Here is a 22,371-nt window from a genome sequence, read left to right as displayed (position 1 = left end):
CCGCCTACACACATCACACAGGGGCGGCGATCCCTGAGCCAGACGAGGGAGGACAGCCCTCCAGAACCCCAGGAACCCCCACAGCTGTTTGCCTTTTCCACGTGGGGAAGTGGAAACGCCTGAACTTCTTCCATCCCAGCCTGAGCCGTGACCTTCGTCTTGCTGGACAGACCCAGGAGCCCGGGCCCTGCACCTGGTCAGGGTTTCTGGCCCCTCTTCTCCCTTGTGAGTGAGTCGGGAGCCTGGAGCTGCCTCAGAGGTGCCCAAGGGGATTGGGGAGTGAGGAGGATGTCACCAACCAAATGAAGCGCGACCTCTGGAGATGGGGACCTGGTTTCTAAGTCTGGCGCTGCTGTTCCGTGAGGCACGGGTGCAGGCGGGTGCTCAGGCTGGGGCCGTGCTGAGGAGGCCGTGCTGGGGCGGGGCCTGAGCTCCTTCCTGGACAATGTCAGCTGCGCTGCTTCAAGTGGCAAATGGCCTTATGTCAATCCCTGCAGGTTCCTTCCTGGTTTCTCAGGGCCACACCGGAGATAAAAGGACTGTGGGTTGGGCGAATTCTTTTTATGTGAGTCAGTTCACATGCAGTCTCTCTTATCTCCCCAGGGTCACCAGGGAGCCGACACTGTTTGGTGGCGACAGTTGAGTAGGCAGCAGGTGAGGCTCCTTGGCTGCCCCTTGATGCTGACTTGAAGGCTGACCTGCACACTTGGTCCCCAGGGACCTCTCCCGTGGAGCTTGTAGGCATTTGCCCCACAAGACGCCAGCACCTGTCTAGACGCAGGATGGGGGCTAGGAACGCGGGTACACGTGGGTGGCGGCCGTCCAATCCTGAGAGTCAACGTCAGGGCTCAGACTCACTGTCTCCCCCCATGTCCATCAAGAGCAGCTACTCTCTGAATGCTTTTTGAAGACCAATGGATTGCCAGTTCTGTCTATGGCCTCAGGTCCAGAGACAGGCTTGGACCCCTGAACCTTGGCCTTTCCTCTGGTTGTCCCACAACCAAGGGCTCAAAGACTCCTCAAAGGAGAAACCTGCTTTCATTACATCTCCTAAAAAGAGAGGCTTGTCTTGATCTTCTCCCTCTCTCTTTTTTTTTTTTTTTTTTTTGGTACCAAGGATTGAACCCAGGGTGCTGAACCACTGAGCCACATCCCCAGCCCTTTTTACTTTTTATTTTGAAACCAGGTCTTGCTAAGTTGTTTAGGGCCTCACTAAGTGGCTGAAGCTGGCCTCAAACAGGATCCTCCTGCCTCAGCCTCCCAAGCTGCTGGGATCACAGGTATGTCACCATGCCCAGCCTGTCTCTGTCTCTTTTTGGAGTCGGAGTTCATTCTCCTTTTCTGATAGCCTTTTTTGTGTTCTTATTGAAAGATCATGGTTGAAACCTCTTGTCTTTGAGCAGAGTGGCATTAAATTGTTTATTTTTCTTCCATTCACTGCTGCTATTAAGTCTACCCACATCTGTCTGTAAGAGACCTGGAGAGGTCCTTCCAGTTTGGGCTGGGTTTTATGGACGACTGCGAACTTTCTGTCTCCCCTAGATCTGCGATCAGTTGGGCTGCTTGCTGGGAATGATATTGATACCAGGGCACCATAAATGGACGGAGGGGCAGTGTGTAGTCCTGCGTTCGTCATCCCAGGAGTCAATGTCCTACTGTCCGGCCCTGGCAAGGACCCCACACTCCCACCTGTGGCTTTGTGAGCACAGCAGGGTGAGCGGCTACTGAGGCCCACTCTTGCTGTACTCTGCAGCGGTGAGCCTGAGGGGCTGGCTCCTGGTCTGTGGCTACAGGCTATGCACACGGCAGGCTCCCTGCGGCCGCTGCAGGGCACGGTTTCCTTCCGCTGTACCAGGACTACTTTGGTCGCCGCTTCCAATGCTTGCGCGAGCACCTCTTTACATTTTCAGGGCGTCCCCGTGATCACGTGGTGGTCCCCACCCCTCCCATAGGGAAGCCGCCTCCAACCTCACATGGAGGCTGCGGCCAGCCGGGGATTTCCCCCTGCAGGCTCCACGTCCTTTCCCGATGCTGGGGTCAACTCGACAAGCTTCCCTCTGGGATCCTGAGCCAACTGCTCAACCCCAGGTCCGCAAAGGTCCCAGCGTACTGTTTTCTAATCCCAAAAAAAGAACTCGGAGGATTCCGTGGAGAGGTTGGGGACATTTTATTACACACTCCTCAGGGGCAGCGGGCCAGGACACGGTGGAGGCCTGCAAACGGGGGGGACATCTAGGGTGGGGTGCATAACCTCTGCAGTCAAGCTCACTCCCAAGACTGGAGACAGGCGAGTGGCCAGCCCCTCTCCATCTCCCGCCTGACCACACTCTTTGGAGACCTCCTTGTCTCCTGGCAGGTTTCCTGGGCCCCGATTAGAGTTTAACCCAGCGGCAGGTCTCTGCTCACCGGAACGCTCTCTGTCCAGCTGGATGCATCTCTAAGCCCCGCCCCGCCACACCTACTAGTGGGCGGAGCTTGGTCCAGTTACTTGCTTTTCTCCACCTGTTTCCTCATCAGCAAAAATGCAGATGATAATAGACCCTGTCATACAGGGTGGTTGGAAAGACAAGTAAAGACACACCAAGCACTTGGAACACAGCTCTGCGCCATTGCACACAGGCTATCTTTTCCTGTTGTTTCTGGGCTACTCACTGCCAGGACAGGGGTGGCACTCCTCCCCGACAGGGTCCAGGCAGGACAGGTGATGGAGTAAGAGGTGGTAACAGCAGCTGCCCTGTATGTGCCTGGCATGGCCAGATTTTCAGATGATTCAAGAATGTGGGAAATTCAGAAATGAGTTTTAAGTCATTTGGCTCTGCAAATGCTAGTAACTAATTTAAAATGTTTGGGAGGCCCTGAGCCTGCAGCAAAGACATTTGCAATACTTTTCCTGAGTCTTTGGCAGTCAGTGCATGGGTGGCTGGACGTGGCTTGGACAGTTTCCCTGGGCTCTGGATGCTTCATCTCTGCCCTGCCTTGGTGCAGAAAGGGCTGAACAATCCTGTGTCTTTCCTGTTGCTGCTGAGGCCCCTGCTGTCTATAGATGCAAAAGTCCCTCCTGAGCACTTTCCCTTTATCCCCTGCACCCCCACCCCGCCCCCACCAGCATCTCTCCTCCCCCCTCCTCCAGCTGTCCCAAGCCTGCCCTCTCCCAGCGTGGAGGCGGGACAGTAGAAGAGTGGGTGAGTGAGGCAGGACTGTGTCCCCAGCTCCAGAGTCTCCCCACACCCCCCATCCATGGGCCCCCTGCCAGGTGAGCTTCCTGGTGGAGGCAGAGAACAGGGCTGGGCCACCTTCCCACAGGGGCCTGCCCGGAGTTCAAGGGTTCTGGGGAGATCATTCATGCTTCCTTTAATCCTCACTGCAGCTGAGGTTGGAGTTTGGAGTTTGACCTGTGTGGAGATTCTCCGAGCAGCAGGAGCCTAGGAACGGGGGTCACCGCTGTCCTCTGACACTCTCAGCAACAAAGGGAGAGGAGACCAGGGGTTCTCTCCTCTTCCAGGCATCTCCGCCTCCTTCTGCCTCCGAAGTCCCAGCCGCTGAGCCTGCATCTGGAATAAGGTAAGATGCCGGGCTCCCAGCAGCAGGCACCCAGCCTCCCAACTCAGGTCCCCGGTCGGTCTGGGGGCAGGGAGACGGCGCGGGCAGAAGTGTTCCAGCTGAGAACCCTGGGCTGCAGCCTCTGTCTGCACAGAAAACTTGTCCAGCACAGGCAAACAGCGTGTGGCTCGGGGACTGGGAGCCGGGCGGGTGGGTTGGCAGCTGGAGGCACCTCCTGTGAGTCAGAGCTCAGTCAGTTCAGGGACTTTCGACCACATGGAACCTGTGGTTCCTTACCTGTCGAATGAGAATGTGAGTTCATCCAGGCCCAGCCTACAGGTGTGGTGGTGGAGGACCCAGAGAGATAATGAAAGCGAATATAGCCACTTAGGCCACAAAAAAGCTGGAGGGGCAGAGTCCGCCCACAGCTGCTGTTACATACAAGCAAACGTGGTTTGGCAGCAGGCATGCAAGACTCGATCAACCAGCTTTACCTCCTGGGCCTCCTCTGCCTGACACAGTCAGCCAGCAAGGCAGGCCGGGTCCCCTGGATCACAGACAGACCTAAGGGCCCTGAAGCCACCTGTCCAGGGAAACAAGGTAGTAAGAGGCAAAGCTGGGCCGGTGGCCGTGAGTGCGTGTGCAGGCCTGGGGCTTTGGGAGTAGGGTTCTGCTGAGTAGCTCTGCAGCTGTCGCCCATGGAGTATCCCTTGCCCCAAAGGGAATCCTGCAGATAGGACTTTGAAAAATGCCATCCCCTCCTTGGGAGAGAGAGGCAGACACGGTCTCTGACTTCACGGAACTTAGAGCATGGTGGAGACCGGTGGAAAGACAGGATCCTGTGGACGAGCCATTGGGTGTGAATGAACTGCCACAGGGAGTCATGTTGGCTGCAAAAGCCAACAACTCAAGGAGCCAATCGAGATTGGGGCCAAGAGAAGGCTGTTTGGGGGATGCGTCCATCCTCCAAAAGGGGATGGCTGATGTCCCAGGGGTGAGGAGGAGCTTGTCAGGCAAAGAGAATAGGGAAGGGCATCCCAGGCAGAGGGAATGGAACGACCAGGACCCTGAGGCCAGAAATTGCCTTTGAGGAAGAGAAGGAAGGACAGCGTGCCGTAGGCGGGGGACACAGCAGACACACAGTGGGCGCGGAGATGTTTTGATCAAGCGGATAATTTGATCCGGTTTGTGTTCAAGGATCTCTCCGGCTTCCGCAGGGGGTGTGGATGGACAGGAAGCAAAGGTGGCCCCAGGTAGGAAGAGCGTCCTTGCTCTAGGCTGGACAGACTGATGGCAGCTTGGATGAGGGCCATACAAGTCAAGGCGAGGGCAAGTGAATGGATTCGGGCTACGATTCAGGAGCAGAAGAGCGGGGAGCTGGGAAGGCCGGATCCCCTGTCACACGGGCGTTAGGAGCTTCGATACACTCGCGCTCCATGGCATCTCTGGAGCTTCGATGCAGCGCCCAACGTGGACAGCTGCTCCCAGGTCACTTGAATGAATGAATGAACGAGTGAACGAATGAATGACGGAAGGATGACGCATGGCCCATGTGAGCAGCTGAAGGATGATGTTGCCTGTCAGCGAGGCGGGAAGAGCGCGAGCAGCGCCCATGTGCTGCCAAGAGCATGGTCTTTACTGCACACGTTAACTCTGAGATGCCTTGGGGGCATCGGGAGCCGTGCCGCGCTGGCGCTGGGACAGACAGGTCTGGGCTCAGAAGGAGCTCTTGTGACTTCTATTCGCTCCAGGAATCAGGAGGCAGGTCATCCCTGAGGGGGCGAAGTGAGTGAGGAGGAGGCTCAGCTGAGTCCCCTGCACTCACGGGCACACTGCTCCCTTCTGTGGGCCTTAGAGGGGAAGCTGGCTTGTCCTACTGCACCAAGAATTCACTTCTGAATTACCGGAGCTGCTGGGGATAAGCCAGCCCAAAGTCCTGCTGTCCGGCTCTTGGCCTTGTTCTGGAGACCAGTTCCTAAGGGGGGCCATGTGTCACCTGCTCAGGAAGCCAGAGGGGCTGTTCTAGCGCCTTCCTTCTGAACCTGGAGGTCCTGGCAGCCCTCTCTGCCTTAATAGAATTGACCTTCTCCCTCTGATCGGGCTGCCTCTGCCTGAGGCCTCTAGACTCGGACCAAAGGCCCCGCTTGTGACGGTGGAGTGAGCAGGGCTTCCCCTGCAGCCCACCACAAAGCGGTGGGAGTAACGGACCCGGAGGTTGCTGTCCCCTGCAGGCCTTGCTATCACATCTGGAATCTTCACGTGTCTCAGGGTGGTTAGGGGCGCTGAGTCCAACCTGGGTGGGAGCCCAGTTCAGTCACTTACCAGTGACCTGTTCTTTGATTCCTCTGTTCAATGGGTTCATCAGACACCTGAGCTCTTCAGAGAGCTGTGTCATAAATGAGATTCATGCACGTAAGTGGCCAGGGCCTGCCTGACCACAAAGGCCTGGATGGGACAGATCAAGTTTTCTGCACCTAAGTATGTAATAGAATGGACTTGCGCGCTGCTTTTAACCAACCTACGTCTGGTTATCATCCCCATTTTATAGATGGGGACACTGAGCCTCAGGAAGGTTATTGGCTCGAGATCACAGAGCTCAGAGGAAGTCGAGCTGGGTAGGATGAGCTGGCGCAGTGACGTTCTAAAGTGTTTACACTTGTCACATCTATTTCCTGGGCGGTCTTTTACCCATAATTAAAACTTAGAGTGAGATAGTGGATGTCACCTTTGGTCCGTGCAGGGAACTTTCGTTTCTCTCTCTCTCCCTCCCTCTCTGGCCGCCTCCTGCCTTTCCCTCTAAGGTGGCAAACACACCAGCATCCTGGCACATGTGTGTGTGTGTGTGTGTGTGTGTGTGTCCGTCCACGTACACAGACAGTGTCGAGCTGTAAGTATTGTTCTGTGTGTTTCCTCCCTTTTTCACTCAGTATGAGACGCTTCAGAGCCCCTCACCCAGGAGGGGTCACACAGGAGACCCCGGGACAGGAAACGCAGTGAGGACATCGAAGCCCCAGCCCCCCTGTGGCCCGTGGCCTGGGAACCTGTTTCCCGATTTCTTTTCCTCTTGCACTGCAGTGTGGAAAATTTTCACATCCACCACAGCAAATCACACAAAAGGTCAAAAGGAAGGGCTGCGGGCTGTCCCTGTGTGACTGAGCTTCCTTTTGTGCTCTGGCCAGCAGGCAACCTCAAGGGCCGGCAGTCCACTGCAAACAAAGCCTTTGTCACAACCCGGGCTGCCCTTAACCCTCCCTCCAGGGCCCCTCACAAGAGGAGCATGGCCCTCCTGAGGCTGCAAGGGATCATGGGACAAGGTGCGGAAGGTGCTTGGGGTCATTTCACCCCAAGGTCCTGGTACATGGGCTTGGGGTGAAAATGGATGGGGGTGGAACTGACTGTCTCCCTGCTTTATCCTCCATGCCAAGGATAGAGTTTGGCACACAGCTGGTGCCTAATAAATGCTTGTTCCACTAACAGTTTGAAACACAGCTGAGGCCTAATAATTGGTTGCCCTACTCAGTCTCCAGGGCTTCGCGCACAGTCTGGTGCACAGCTGGTGCCCAATAAATGTTTATTCTACTGAGACTCCAGGGCCTCCCACTGAGCCTGGCAAACAGCTAGTGCTTAATAAATGTTCCATTGAGTTTCCCAGACCTTGCACAGAGCCTGGCATACATTTAGTTGCGTGCCTAACAAATGTTTGTGGAGAAGAAACAGAGAGAGGGAAGGAGAGAGCGCTAGAGGAAGGGAGGAAAGGCAGCCAGACCAGGCATGGACACCATGACAAGCTGCCACACAGGACCTGGGTTCAAATCCCACCTCCGGAGTTCACTGGGACACAGCCGGCTCCTGAAGCCAGCTCGCTGGAGGTACAACAGACCAGGGTGTAGTAAGAGGGCACAGAAGAAGCGCCCTGGCGCCCAAGTTCATTGCCGATCCTACTCTACTTCCGGCGGTGCTGGATGAGGCAGGGGCTGGGAGCCGGCGGCAGAGGCGGCAGGAACTGGGTTCTGCAGCGTCTCTGGTCCACGGATGCTCCCGTTCCCGCCGCGAAGATGCAGCCGATCCCTCCGCACCCCTGGCAGGGCCCCACTTCCCTGGACTCAGGAAGGCCTGGAAGCGGTGCCAGCCTCCCCCGGCTGCTGCGGTCTCAACGCGGTGATGAATAACTTGTTTATCTGCAGCGAGCCGCTCCCACCGCTCTCGGTGCCTGGCGGGCCGAGGGCTGCAAGGGGCGTGGGGGTGGGGCTGGGGACAGGGAGGGCTGGCTCCCTGGCAGCCGCTGTCTCTCCTTCCTTTTCCTTCCTTCCTTCCAGACCTGGAGTGTTCTGGAACCCTCCACCCCCTCTCCATTTGCAGCCCTGAGCTGCTCCCTGTCCTCATCTTCAAAGTCTCCTGTTTTGGAAGCAGCAGGTTGAAGTGTTCGAGCGTGCAGACTCTGAAATCAGAAAGATCTGGATTTGAGACTCACTTCACCGCTCATCAGCTGTGTGACTTTGGATGTCTCCCTAAACCTCTCTGAGTCACAACTTCCTCACTTATAAAGGCGGCAAGAACATTCTCTACCTAAGGAGGGCTTTCCCCTCTGAGATATGCTGGAGGGGTCTAACCCCCTGTCCCCTCCAAGCCTGCCTTTCAGCGAGGGAACCTCTTTAGGAAACTCCACCCCGGTGCCACAAGGAGTCTCCAGCTCTAAGCCTCCCTCCTCCCTCCCTCCCTTCTCCCACAAAGACCTGCGGTCTGTGGGTCACACAGGGGAGTCTGGGGCAGGTGTCATTCTTAGCATTCATGGTACCCATGCCAGTGATCTGACCTAGACCTGGCTGAGACACAGGTGAGGAGAGCCGGGGTGGGATTTTGGCTCCTGCTATTCATTGCCTGCATCCTGGGAGATCAGGGATCCTGGAGGAGCCACGGTCCAGTCCTCGTGAGTCTGTCTTCCCTTCTTTCTCCTTCCTTGCTCCCTTCCCCCCATCTTCCCTCCCATTAAACGCTGCATGGGTCTCCTCCTTGGAGAGGGCCGCCACCTCCCCGTCCACGTGGCTGTGAGCATTCTCTCAGGAGAGGAGCAAGGCCCAGCTGCTGTCCAGAAGTTCAAGGCCACACTGGGCTTGAGAAGGGAGCTTGCAGATCACCCAGGGCCCCACGGGGCATCATCTCTAAGTGGACCTGCAGCTCCTCCTGTACGCCTCTGCCAGGTGGTCCCCACAGAGGCCCATTTTGCACCCCAGGGAACATTTTGGCTATCACAACTTGGGGGAGGGCTCTGCCGGCGTCTGGTGGGTGGAGACCAGGGGTCCTGGTCAACATGCTGCAATGCACAGGGGACCACCCCACAGCCAAGAATCCAAGTGCCAAGCGGTTGCAGATGAGAAGCCCTGCTCCAAGGACCCGTGAGGTCCCCTCTGGCACCACGCCGTCCTGGTACCGGGGCAGGCAGTTGTTCCCCAGCTCTCCTCCCTCCATAACCCGTCAATTACCGAGTCCTGTTGGTTCTGATCCCCAGTGTTTCTCCCCCCCTACTCCCTCTGCTGTGGTCTGAATGTTTGTGCTCTCCCAAAAACTCACATGTTGAAACCTAAATCCCAGTACGAGGTGAGACCTTGGTCAGTAATTAGCTCATAGGTGTGGGGCCCTCGTGAATGGGATTAGTGCCCTTTCAAAGGAGGCTGGAAGGAGCCTGGCTGCCATGTGGGGACAGGTAGAAGGTATCATTTATGAGGATCGGGGCTTCGCCCACTGGCTCTGTTGGCACCTTGATTTTGGACCTCCAGGCCTCCAGAGCTGTGGGTAATACACCTCTGTTTTTTGTTGGTTTTTTTGAACCAGGGATTGAACCCAGGGGCACTCAACCTCTGAGCCACATCCCCAGCCCTTTTTTATATTTTATTTAGAGACAGGGTCTTGCTGAGTTGCTTAGGGCCTCACTAAGTTGCTGAGGCTGCCTTTGAACTTGTGATCCTCCTGCCTCGATCTCCAGAATTGCTGGGTTGACAGGCGTGTGCCACTGCGCCCGGCCCATTTCTGTTGTTTATAAATCACCCAGGTGAAGATATGTGGCCGATACTAGCAGGAAAGGGACTAGACAGGCTCTGACCCCTCCCTGCTGATCATCTCCTCCCCGGCAGGTCACGCCACTTCCTTATTTTCTGGGCGGAACCCAGGGCCTCCTACGTGCTAGGTGCATGTCCTACCATTGAGCTGCACCCCAGCCCCTACTTCTTCCTTACTAAAACTTCACAGTGCTGTTCTTCAGCCGGGTGGAGGTGTACATGGGGGTGTTGCTAGCCTTCAGGACACGTTTTGAAACTTATGGGAGCATTTTGTCATGATTTGGGAGTACCGCCAACATTCAGCCAGTGCAGATCTGAGACGTGAGACCCTTTGAGGGGCACAGGACTGTCCTGGGCAGCAAAGGCTCCCAGGTATCCATGCCCCTCACCCAGGAGGGGTCACACAGGAGACCTCGGGACAGGAAACGCAGTAACAACACCTCAGCCAGCAGAATTCACGTGGGCAAGACGAGCTTGGGACCATCTGAGTCTAGAACCTTCCTCCAGGCGACGTAAAACACAAAGTGTTGGGGTTCATTAACTTAAAAAGTGAACTCGTTCACAACATCACCCAGGAGTATTTTTCAGAAGACGCTCTTAATAGCATGCTCCGTCATGACCATCACGTGATCTTCATGATATTTAAAATCACAAAGCACTTCTTGCAAATTATATATTTAGCACATAAACTAGTTTCTATTCTGATGTTCCCCTAATTATCCAGAGTCTTGATAATTATATTTAAACTATTTGTGCAATTGCTGCTGTAGTAAGTTATCACAGACTTTGTGGCTAAAACAACATGAGTTTCGTATCTTACAGTTTGAAAGTTCAGAAGTACTAAATGTGGTGGTGGGCTGGCCTGTTTTCCCTGATAAGTGGATGATGAGACGTAATGGGGGTGAGGGGTGAGAGAAGAATGGAGGAACTTTAGATCACGTAGAGGGAAATGAGAGGGAGGAGGGGCGGGGGTATGAAAGACGGTGGAATGAGACAGACTTCATTACCTCATGTACATGTATGATCACACGAATGGTGTGAATCTATATCGTGCACAACCGTAGAAATGAAGTGATGTACCCCATTTGTGTACAATGAATCACAATGCAGTCCGTAAAAAAATAAAATAAAAATAAATAAATGAGTAAATAGAAAAATGCAAGTCTTGGCAAATAAATAAAATGCGTAAAAAAGAAAATGAAAATTTTAGAACTTAAAACAAAAGTACTAAATGGGTCTCATGGGCTAATATCAAGGTATGAGCAGGGCTGGATTTCTACTAGATGTTCCAGAGGAGAGTCTAATAATTTGCTTTATCCAGATCTTGGAACCAGTTGTGTTTGTAGTAGGGCCCCCTTCTCCTTTTGGCAAAGCCAGCGAGGTCTAGTCAAATTACCCATGGAAGAGCAGTCTACTGGGAAACAGGCTTAAAGCCTGGATTCTGGAGCAAGATTATTTGCATTCAAATCCCAGTTCCACCACTTGAGACGTATGACCTTGGGCAAGTGACTTAACTTCTCTGTGCCTTAACTTCGATATCTATAAAATGAGGATGATAATACATCCACTTTGCAGGTTAGTAAACACTGAGTGATGCCTAGCATACAGTAGGTACTACATAGATGTGTATTATATATATGCAATTTAGTGGGCATATCCAGGCTTAGAAGAAGATCATGGTATCTGACTGAACCTCAAACAAAATTGGTGGCTCAACCCTCACCCAGCTGTGAGGTACCTTGGACATGGGAACTGACTGATGTCTCATTTTCTTCTCCTTCTGGGATGTGTGCTTACTAAGTGGAAGAGGATGCTGAAATCAGCTTCACTTCTTAAATTGTTATTCTTTATATTTTGCAAAGTGTGTGGTTGAATTGATAAAAAATCAACCGAGGATGTGATGTGACTTCATCAAAATATTTAATGAGTGAATGAATAGATCATGAATAAATGGATGGATGATGGATGGATGAATGGAAGGATGAATGGAAGAATGGATGGATGGATGAAGGATGGATGAATGGATGGATGATGGGTGGATGAAGGATGGATGAGGATGGATGATGGATGGATGAAGGATGGATGAATGGATGGACGAAGGATGGATGAATGAATGGATGAAGGATGGATGAATGGAAGGATGAATGGATGGAAGAAGGATGGATGAAGGATGGATGAAGGATGAATGAATGGATGGATGAATGGATGGATGAATGGATGGATGAATGGATGGATGAAAGGATGGATGAATGGATGGATGATGGATGAATGAAGGCTGGATGAATGATGGATGATGGATGAATGAAGGATGGATGGATGATGGATGGATGGATGAATGAATGAATGAAGGATGGATGAATGATGGATGATGGATGAATGAAGGATGGATGGATGATGGATGGATGGATGAATGAATGAATGAACGGATGGATGAATGATGGATGATGATTGTATGAATGGATGGATGAAGGATGGATGAAGGATGGATGGATGGCTGATGGGAGGAGGGATGGATGAATGTAGGGACCTGTCTCCACCACACATCCCTCCATGTGGATCCTCTTTCTCAGATGGCCCTGGGAGGCAGCCACAGAAAGGGAACCTGGGGTCTGACCTGCATTTGCACTTCTCCAGGATTGCGAGGGTTCGTTCAGGACCATGGAGAGCGGCATCAGCAGCCCTCAGCCTCCACAGTCTGATCCCCTGGAGGCATTTCCCCAGAAGAGCCTGGAGCCTGGTGACATTGCGGTGCTGGTGTTTTACTTCCTTTTCGTCCTGGCCGTTGGACTGTGGGTAAGCCAGACCACAGGATGGGAGTGGGGAAGGGTGAGAGAAGGGAATACCTGGTCAGAGGCCCAGTGTAAACCCCATTATTTTGGAGGTAACATACTGAGAGAGGAAGAAACCAGCTCAAGGTCTTAATCAGACTCCTAAAATTTAAAAAGCACATTGGAATTGACTGTGTGTTGAGCGCCGGTTAAGCATTTCCCCTTATGTGATCTCATGCAATTCACATAGGACCCTCTCGGGAGGACACGTTCCCGTTTTGCAGATAAAGAAACTGAGTCTCAATTTAAGTTTATCTTATTAGTAAGATAGGAGAGCTGCGGTTAGAATTCCTATTTCCCTTATTTTGAAGCCTATGTTCTTTTTATTTTAATCTAAAGCTTTTTGTTTTTGTTTGTTTGTTTGTTTGTTTGTTTCTGAAGTCCAGGGGACATAGCCCAGGGGTATGAACTGCATCCCCTGCTTTTTATTTTTCTTTCTTTCTTTAAGACAACTCTCACTAAATTGCTGAGGCTGACCTTGAACTCGTGATCCTCCTGCCTCAGCCTCCCGAGTTGCTGGAATTACAGATGTGCATTAACACACCCAGCCATCCAAAGGACTTTTTTTTTTTTTTAAAGGGAAGAGTGACTAAAAAATAAAAATAGCTCAGGACATACAGTTTAAAGACTATGACTCCTTCCTCTACAGGTAGCTGCTCTTATTAGCTTGCTATCACTATGTATTAGTGAATTCTTCCAGATTATTTATGCAAATCAGAGTCAATATTAATATGTTTATTGCCCTCTTTCTTAAACACAAAGTAGTTTTTTGTACATACTTATCAATGTCTCTTAGGTATCTTTTCATATCAGTCCCTCGAAGCTTCTCATCTTCTTTTTCTTTCTTCTTTTTTTTGTACCAGGGAAAGTACCCAGGGATGCTTGACCACTGAGCCACATTCTCAGCCTTTTTTATCTTTTTTTTAGAGACAGGGTCTCACTCAGTTGCTTAGGGCCTCACTGAGTTGCTGAGGCTGGATTTGAGCTCTAGATCCTCCTGCCTCAGCCTCCCGAGCCGCCCATCTTCCTCATATCCTGCCCATCTTCCACATCTTCTTAAACATTAGATGAGTCTACTGTCACTTACTTAACCAACTTCCTGCTAAAGGACTGTTGGGTTTTTTCTCGCCTCTTACTGTCCAGATTATAATAAAGAAACTTTGTACACTTATTACTTTGGAGTGCAGATATGATGTAGAATAAATTTCCTACAGTAGAATTCTCAGACTTAAGGATAGATGTATTTACAATTATGCTAATTTGTGTCCAATTGGCATAAATTACCAATCTGCACATATGTACAACAAAGCCTGTTTTATCACATTCTCACCAACAACGTATTATCAAACTGACAGAGGAAAATAATATCTCCATGCATGGTTAACATGCATTTATCTCATAATGAATGAGTTTGGACACCCTTAAATATGAGATGTGGAAGACCCACTTACTTATCTCCGAAATTCCTATGTTGAAACCTAATTGCCAACATGACAATATTTAAGGGTGCGGCCTTTAGGAGGTGGTTAAGTCATGAGGGAGGAACCTTCCTAAGAGGCCTTATAAGAGTATCAGGGAAACTAGTTCCCCCTCCCACTCACATGCCATGTGAGGTCACCAGACACCAAACCTGTGGGCACCATGATCTGAAACTTCCTAACCTCCAGAACTACAAGAAACAAATTTTTGGTGTTTATAAATTACCCAGTCTCTGGTGTTTTGTTATAGCAGCATGAATGGATAGGACCTCAGCCTCAGTCTTCTCATCTGTCAGATTGGCCTAGTGGCACCCACCTCCTGGGAGATGGTAAGGATTAAAAAGAGCTGATGCCTGGAAAATGCTCAGCACGGTGTCTGGAACATAGAAATCAGTCAGCGAATGCTCTCCACGAGGAGCCATCGTAGCCAGGCCAGAGTCTAAAGCTCAAGCATCTGGGAGACCAAGCAGGTTACCACAAATGTCCGAAGCAGGGATGGAAGAATCTGTCTCCCTTAAAGACATTCATGTTAATTTTTTCTTAAAGTCCACGAGTCAGTCAGACACATTGGCCACCCAATCTGGCCTGCTGGACTCCAAGTCTGCAGTATTGTCCAGGCCCTCTGGGGAATGCTGGGGATTGCTAACAGTCTCCCCCGCACCCTCTGCTTTGTTTCAGTCCACGGTGAAGACCAAAAGAGACACAGTGAGAGGCTACTTCCTGGCTGGTGGGGACATGGTGTGGTGGCCAGTAAGTACTCCCTGGTCCGACTAAAGTCACTTGTCAGAGGACCTTCAAGTATGGGTATTCCATTTCAGGGCTCTTGGGTTCCATGTTATCTGAAAGTCACAGCCCGAACTAAAAAAAGGCTTAGCTACAACTCAAGTTTGTTTAAGCAAAATGAGAATTTATCGGCTCCTCTAAGGGACAAGTCTACCTGTGGGACTGGTTTCAGATATGGCTGAATGCAGAGGTTCAAGGGATCCCACTGGGACCCGATGACCTGATTTCTCTGACTCTTCTGTCTATGTCTGTCTGTCTGTCATCTTTTTTTTCTATCTATCACATAACAGACCTCTAGAAAATAATCCATCCAACCAAATATGTCTTCTTCTAATGTGCTCAGGGAACATTCTCCAGGGTAAACTGAAGATGATCAGCTACCAATAAGTCTCAATACATTTAAAATGATCGAAATGAACACAAAGTATGTTGTCTCTCCATGGTGAAATAAAATGAGAAATCACTGACAGAAGGCGGTATGGGAAATTCGCAAATATGTGGAAATTAAATGACACATCTTGAAATAATCAATGGATCTGAGAAGAAATCACAATGGAAATTAGTAAATACATTGAGAGGGTTGAAGGTCTAAAGCACAGCAGGCCAAAACTTACAGGATGCAGCTAAAGGATTTCTCAGAGGGAAATTCATAGGCAATGCCTGGATTTATAAAAGGAAAAAGACGCCAAACCAATTACTAAACCTTTCGCATTAACTAGAAAAAGAAAAGCAAACTAAAGCAGAAGAGAGGAAGCAATAAAGACTGGAGTGGACAGGCTTGAAATTGAGAATAGAAAATCATCAGAGCAATCAACAATATTAAAAGTTGGGCCAGGGGAGGTGGCGCATGCCTATTATCCCAGCAGCTCAGGGAGGCTGAGGCAGGAGGTTCACAAGTTCAAAGCCAGCCTCAGCAACTTAGCAAGACCCTGTCTCTAAATTATATATATATAAAAGGGCTAGGGATATGTCTCAGTGGTTAAGTACTCCTGAGTTCAATCCCTGGTACCAAAAAAAAAAAGTTGGATCTTGCCAAGGTCTACAAAATTGACCACCTTCTAGCTAGGTTGACCACGAAGAAAAGAGAGAAGATGCCAACTATTAAAATCAAGGATGACAGAGGTGGAGCTTCAGAAATGTTTAAAAACCAATACTTCAGAAATGTTTAAAAACATTATTATAAGGGAACTCTGTGAACAACTGTATGCCCCCCACCAAATTAGAAAATCTAGGTGACATGGAAAAATTCCTAGAAAGTCGCCAAGTCCCCAAAGTGACTCAAGGAGAAATGAAAAACCTGAATTTTTACCCGTGCAAAGTAAAGACATAAAACTTCCCACAAAGAGAAGCCCAAACCAGAGGACTTCAGAGTGAACTCTTGCAAAAATTAGAAGAGAAATTAGCATGGATTCTTTACAAATACTTCCAAAGTATAGGAGGATGCTTCTAACCCGTTCTGCAAGGCCAGTATTACCATGAGCTCAAATCCAGGAAAAAGAAGCTACCGATAAATATTTCTATTCAATATAGACTCAAAAGCTCTCAGCAAACCAAATCTAGCAACACATAAAAATGAATGTACACCATGTGTAAGCAAAGCTAACCAACATGGTTTTGGTACTCTCATGAAAACACAAATAAGCAGATCTCAAACGGATTGGCAAGCTCTCCTTTATTGCACAGCGGAGTCTGTCAATCAGGCACTGGAGGGGCTCATTTTCTGGGTAGGAAAATGGCCTCCGGTTACAGAAGGGGTTTGAGTTTTATAGTTTGCAGTGAGGGTGGTTTCATTATTGGAGCCTGAGGCAGGAAGTGCTGGTTTGGAAAGTCAGGTAGATAGACAGATAGTTGGTTGTAAGAAGTGCGAAACTCACTGTCCCTGGGAAAAGCTCAGAACTCAGTGTTCATGGCTTGCCTTCCTCCTCTGGGACCCACTGTTACCTGGAGTGTCGCTATTTGCTTTTCTCCTTTCAGGACTCACCTGCAATGGGGGAGGTCCAAGTCCAGGGCCCAGCGGTTCAGTCTCCGCCTCCTCCCTTCAGGCCCCACTGGGGTTGGGGAGGGGTCAGTGTTTGCTTAGGTGGAGATGCTGGGGATGAACCCCGGAGGGATGGAAGTTTGCTTTTCCCCTCGGGCCCATTGTTATTGGGAAAGGATGCACTGGGAGAGGATTAATAATTAACTTCCTCCTCCCTCTTCCTCTGGGTCAGACAGTTTTGGGAGGTTGTCATTTTCCATATCCTTCATCATGACCAAGTAAGATATATCCTAGAAATGAAAACTTGGTTTAATATACAAAAGTCAGTCAATGTAATATGCTGTGTTATCTAATAAGTGACAGAAACCACCCAATGACCTCAGCAGATGCAGGAAAGGTGTTTGACAAAAATCTAAGACCCTTCTATGTTAAAACTTCCAACAAACAAGGAAGAGAAGGAAACTTCCTTAATTTAATAAAGGGCAAACACCACAGTTAGCACACTCGTGGGTGAAAGGCGGAGAGTTTCCCCCTAAGATAAGGAACAAGACAAAGAATTTTTTTTTTTTTTTTTTTTGGTGTGTGTATAACACTAGGGATTGAACCCAGGGATTCTTTACCACTGAGCTACACCCCCAGCCCTTTTTTATTTTCTAAGACAGAATATTTTGAGACAGGTTTTTGCTAAATTGCGCAAAGAATCACTAATTTGCTGAGACTGGCCTCAAACTGGCAATCCTCCTGTTTCAGCCTCCTGAGTTTGATGCCCTTATACACATCAACATTTTTGGGGGGTGGAAGGGAGGATACCAGGGATTGAACTTAGGGGAACTCGGCCACTGAGTCACATCCCCAGCCCTCTTTTGTATTTTATTTAGAGACAAGGTCTCAGTGAGCTGCTTAGTGCCTTGCTATTGCTGAGGCTGGCTTTGAACTCCTGATCCTCCTGCCTCAGCTTCCCAAGCTGCTGGGATACAGGCATGTGCCACCACACCTGGCTCTATTCAACATTTTGTCAGAGGTTCTAGCCAGGGAAATTTACAAGAAAAAGAAGTGAAGGGCACCCTGATTGAAGAGGAAAACATAAATCTATCTCAATTTGCATACAACATGACCTTGCAAATGGAAACTAAGTAATCCACAAAAGGCTACTAGAGGTTATAAATGAAGTCAGTAGGATTTCAGATGATGTCAATTGTATTTTAGCCGGGCGCAGAGGGGCACACCGGTCATCTCAGCAACCCGGGAGGCTGAGGCAGGAGGATCGCAAGTTAAAAGCCAGCCTCAGCCACTTAGCGAGGCCCTAAGCAGCTTAGCAAAACTCTGTCTTAAAATAAAATATAAAAAGGGCTGGGGTGTGACTCAGTGGGTAAGCACCCCAGGTTCAATCCCCAATACAAAAAAAAAAAAAATCCCTTGTATTTTCATATACTAGTAATGAACAATCTGAAAATGAAATTAAGAGAATAATTCCATTAACAATGGCATCAAAAGGAAAACTACGTTTGTTAAAGGTGATACATTTGACAAAAGGTGGATAATAACACCCTGAAAACATCATTGGCAAAGCTTTAAAGAGCTAATGAATTGAAAAGATGCCCGTGTCCTTGGGTTTGAAGACTCATACCGCCAAGGTGACAGAATCCCCAAGTTGATTGACGGATGCTTTGTGATTGCCATGGAAACCTCAGGGTTCCCCACCCCGGCTTCCAGATCCCCACAAGCTGATCCTAAAACTCATACAGAAAGGCCAGGGACCCAGAACAGCCAGAACACTCGTGATGAAGGAAAACTAAGTCGAAGGACTCATGCGTCCCGGTTTCAAATCTAACCACAGAGCTACAGCAGCCACGAGGATGTGATCCCGGCGACAGATGGATCCACGGGTGGAAGAGATCTCCAGGGGAAGAGGACTGGACGGTCAGAGAGGCACCGGAGCCCTGGAGTTCCGTCTTCCTGTCTCCCCCTCCAGTTCCAGTTCCTTCCCCTCCTTCCCCCTCCTCTCCCCGCCTCCCCTCAGCCCCAGACACCTCCCTCCTCCTCTGCCTTCGCCGACTGGCAGGGATGAGCACACCCACCTCTCTGTGCCCCACGCTGCACACCTCCCTGTCCACGCACCCCCAGTCCAAGCGACAGGAGACTGTCTTCCTGTTCCAGATTCCCAGAAGGGGCAACATAATCGGCCCAGCTGGGGCCAGGAGCCCAGGGCTGTCCCGTCTAATCAACTGACACCAGGGTCTCTGACCACCGGGCTTTCTCCCAGAAGGAGGGCTGGTGACATGAGCAGCAGAAGTGGGGAGTCATACAGGCTTCCTGGTTCTCATCAGGAAGCATTGAACTCAGTACCTGTCCTCCTCCCCTCCCCCGCAGGGGTGCTGCACACCGTTGTTCAAGCTGTGCACTGTTCGCCTCTAGGGGGCGCAAATCACAGCGGCACCGCAGGTGCGCAGACGTATTGTAACGATTTCTGATAGGAGCATGGGGAGGGAGGGTCTTTCTCTAACTTGAACCAAGCTGCCAGACAGAGTAGGGTGGGCTTTACTTGCCTGGGTCCCTTTGGAACCTGGACAGAACTGGGGGACAAGATGGTTACTCCAGGCCTCGGCTCCACCATCTGACGCATCCATCTCCCTGCAGGTGGGCGCATCTCTTTTCGCCAGCAACGTTGGAAGTGGACATTTCCTTGGTCTGGCGGGGTCCGGGGCTGCTGTGGGTATTTCTGTAACTGCTTATGAGCTTAATGTAAGTACTTCACCCAGGACTTAGGCATCCCCCCTCTACCTGATGGGCGCACCTGGGGAAAAATCCTGTGAATGCTCTCAGTGCTTATTTATTTGGTACTGGGGGTTGAACCCAGGGGTGCAGGGCTTAACCACTGAGCCACATCCTGGCCTTTCTTTTGTATTTTTATTTAGAGACAGGGTTTTGCTAAGTTTTGTAGGGCCACACTAAGTTTCTGAGGCTGACCTTGAATTTGCAGTCCTCTGGCCTTAGCCTCCCAAACCACTGGGATTATAGGTGCATGCACTGATGCACTTTAAAAAGTAGAACAGTACATTTTGAAAAAAGAAATAGGAGGCTTCAAGGTCGCCCCATCAGCAAACCTCAGTTGGGTCTGTAAGTCTCAGACGTCCTGTGTTCGCTTGGAGACTCCCACAGATAGAGACTGGGAGAGGAGGATTCAGAATCCCTCTCTCACAGATGCAGAAAAAGGATGATCTCATGGGACAGCAATTGACCATCACAAAAATGATACAGCTCAGAGGTATTTGGTCTTTTTTGTTACCCCAGTGATATCCATGAGCTAGGACACATTCCTACCTAGCAGAGTTCACACCGGATGATTTTTTTCTGGGGAAGAAGTATTTTATTTATTAATGATGACCTTCATCTTCATTGCGACTACATTTTTTAAGTGCATACTCTACATTGGCTCAGACTTAAGTATGCTGCATGTGCTATTGCATTATGAAATTCAATTACAGACTAGAACCGGGTTACCTGGGTTCACACCCAGCTTCAATGCTCATAAGCTCTGTGACTCTAGGCAAGTTACTTAACCTCTCTGAGCCACTAAGCTACATCTCCAACCTGGATGGTCTAAAAAGCAGTTTTAGAAGTCACTTAGTAGTCTCTATCTGCCACATAGAGACAGTATGAGAATTAAATGAAGTAATAAATGAATTAATGCTTATAAAGGGTCAGAGGAGTTCCAGCACACAGTACTTGCTTGGGAAATATCATCTTGCCCATTTCCTTGTAGTACAATAGTGAAGGACTGTAATTCTCATTTCACAAGTGAGCAGAATGAGACTCAGTAACATTCCAAGCATCCCCAGCCATGCATGAGCATGTCCTAGAGCCCAGGTCTGCCTTCACCACTGCCCAGGAGGAGAGGAAGAACAGCTGGTTAAAAGGGTGATGTGACATTTAGGCTACACAAAACTAGAGGACATCACAAAGGCTTATAGTCCACTCTTCTCTTCCCTCCTTAATTCTCTTCTCCCTATTTAAAAAAAAAAGTAGAAATCTGAAGGGCAGGGAAGGTGAACTGTTCAGTAAGTAAAAGACAAAATCAGGTGGAGTTCAGGTCAGGTTACCTCAGGGTGCAGAGGGAAATCCAAATCGGCACCTCCATGTGAGCTGGGAGTCAAGTTCTGACTGTTTTCTTGGGCAGGGCTTATTCTCTGTGCTGATGTTGGCCTGGATCTTCCTTCCCATCTACATCGCTGGCCAGGTGAGTCTGAGGGTCTTCAGGGTGGGATGGGATGGGGAGGCACGCTGGGGAAAGGCAGGGCTGGCCTTCCCTGTCCTGAGGCTCATGGACAGGCTCATCCATAAGAGATCCCAGCCCTGGGAGGGATGATGCACAGGTGAGACCGCTAGGAACCCTGAGCAGCTCCTGCCTCATAACCAACAACCAAGGCACACATGGGCCACTCAGAGGCTGCAAAGATGTAGGCTCAAAATTGTTTTAATGCCAAAACACAAATAACAAAACAATCTCAGCCAGGTGTGGCCATGCACACCTGTAATTCCAGTGACTTGGGAGGCTGAGGCAGGAGGATCAGAAATTCGAGGCCAGCCTCAGTGAATTATCAAGGCTGTAAGCAACTTAGTGAGAACTTGTGCCAAAATAAAAAGAGCTGGGGATGCAGCTCAGAGGTAAAGCACTCCTGGGTTCCCCTGGGTCCAATCCCCAGCACCACCCCCCACAAAAGAAGTAGAAGTCATCGTCATCTGCTGAGTGAGGAAGGAGCCCGTGCGGCGGAAGGATGAACAGCCAGACTGGATGGCTGCTGTCATGGTTTATAATAGGAAAGCCTGAGAGCATCCTCCTGCCTCAGCCTCCCCAGTCCCTGGGACTGCAAGCGTGTGCCACCGCACGCAGACAGCATCACAAATCCTCGCAAATTAGCGAGACCGTCTCAAAAAGGGATGGGAGGAGGCGCTGGGGATGCGGATCCCTGGGTGCCAGGCTCTGTGTTCGTCCCCGGCTCTGCAAAAGTGATGAACTAATTGAAATCCCCTGGCTCTGGACAGCCTTTGGGCAATATCCTGCAAACATCCAAAGAAGAGACTAAGCCCACGCTGGTCACAAATACCAGGGTGCTGAGAAAAGATTAGAAGCCATCGGTTTGCTTTTTATGGCAAAAATAAACACAGGGAAGCCATAAAACACCAACGCGTAGCTTGGCGGGCTGTTGTAAAATGAACGCCCCGCAGAACCTGGGACATAGTGTCCCCCTGGAACCTCAGGAGGACCACAGGCCTCCCTGCCTCCTTTCCTCCTGAAGTGCTCACTACCTGACTTTCCTTTGCAGCTGTAATCGCTCATGCCTGAGCAATACTGTTTGAGCTAACTTTTATTTATAATCGTACATAAATTGAATCAGGGGTAACATATTCTTTTTTTTTTTTGGTGATGCATTATACTTATACGTAATAGTTGAGTTCATTTTGACAAAAGCATACGTGCATGGGACTTGATCTATCCGTTTCAGTCCCTGGTGCCCCTCCTTTTCCCTACCTCCTCCCTTTCCCTACTCTCCCTCCTTTACTCGACTGGCACTTTACCACTGAGCCACAGCCCTTATTTATTTATTTTTTTATTTTGAGACAGGGTTTTGTAAAGTTACTTAGGGCCTCACTAAGTTGCGGAGGCTAGCCTCAAACTTGTGATCCTCCTGCCTCAGCCTCTGGAGCCACTG

General features: G+C 50.0%; 1 protein-coding gene across 6 annotated transcripts in view; it reads left to right on the top strand.

Moving 5' to 3' along the window:
* The first annotated feature begins 1,208 nt into the window (after positions 1–1,208).
* The window catches only part of Slc5a11 (solute carrier family 5 member 11), a 57,055-nt gene continuing 35,892 nt past the window's right edge, over positions 1,209–22,371 (top strand). Inside the window, exons 1-6 of one of the 6 annotated variants that reach the window (XM_047534073.1) lie at positions 1,209–1,280; positions 3,368–3,561; positions 12,228–12,386; positions 14,578–14,649; positions 19,298–19,402; positions 20,838–20,897. In XM_047534073.1, the coding sequence (XP_047390029.1) occupies positions 12,252–12,386; positions 14,578–14,649; positions 19,298–19,402; positions 20,838–20,897 (372 nt within the window). In that variant the 5' untranslated portion in view covers positions 1,209–1,280; positions 3,368–3,561; positions 12,228–12,251. The other 5 variants (XM_047534074.1, XM_047534076.1, XM_047534071.1 and 2 more) reach the window with 5 other exon arrangements.

The sequence above is a fragment of the Sciurus carolinensis genome, chromosome 18 (assembly GCF_902686445.1).
Source record: "Sciurus carolinensis chromosome 18, mSciCar1.2, whole genome shotgun sequence".
NCBI classification, from domain to species: domain Eukaryota; kingdom Metazoa; phylum Chordata; class Mammalia; order Rodentia; family Sciuridae; genus Sciurus; species Sciurus carolinensis.
The sequence above is the reverse complement of the archived record's forward strand: the minus strand, read 5'-3'. Positions and strand labels throughout refer to the sequence as shown.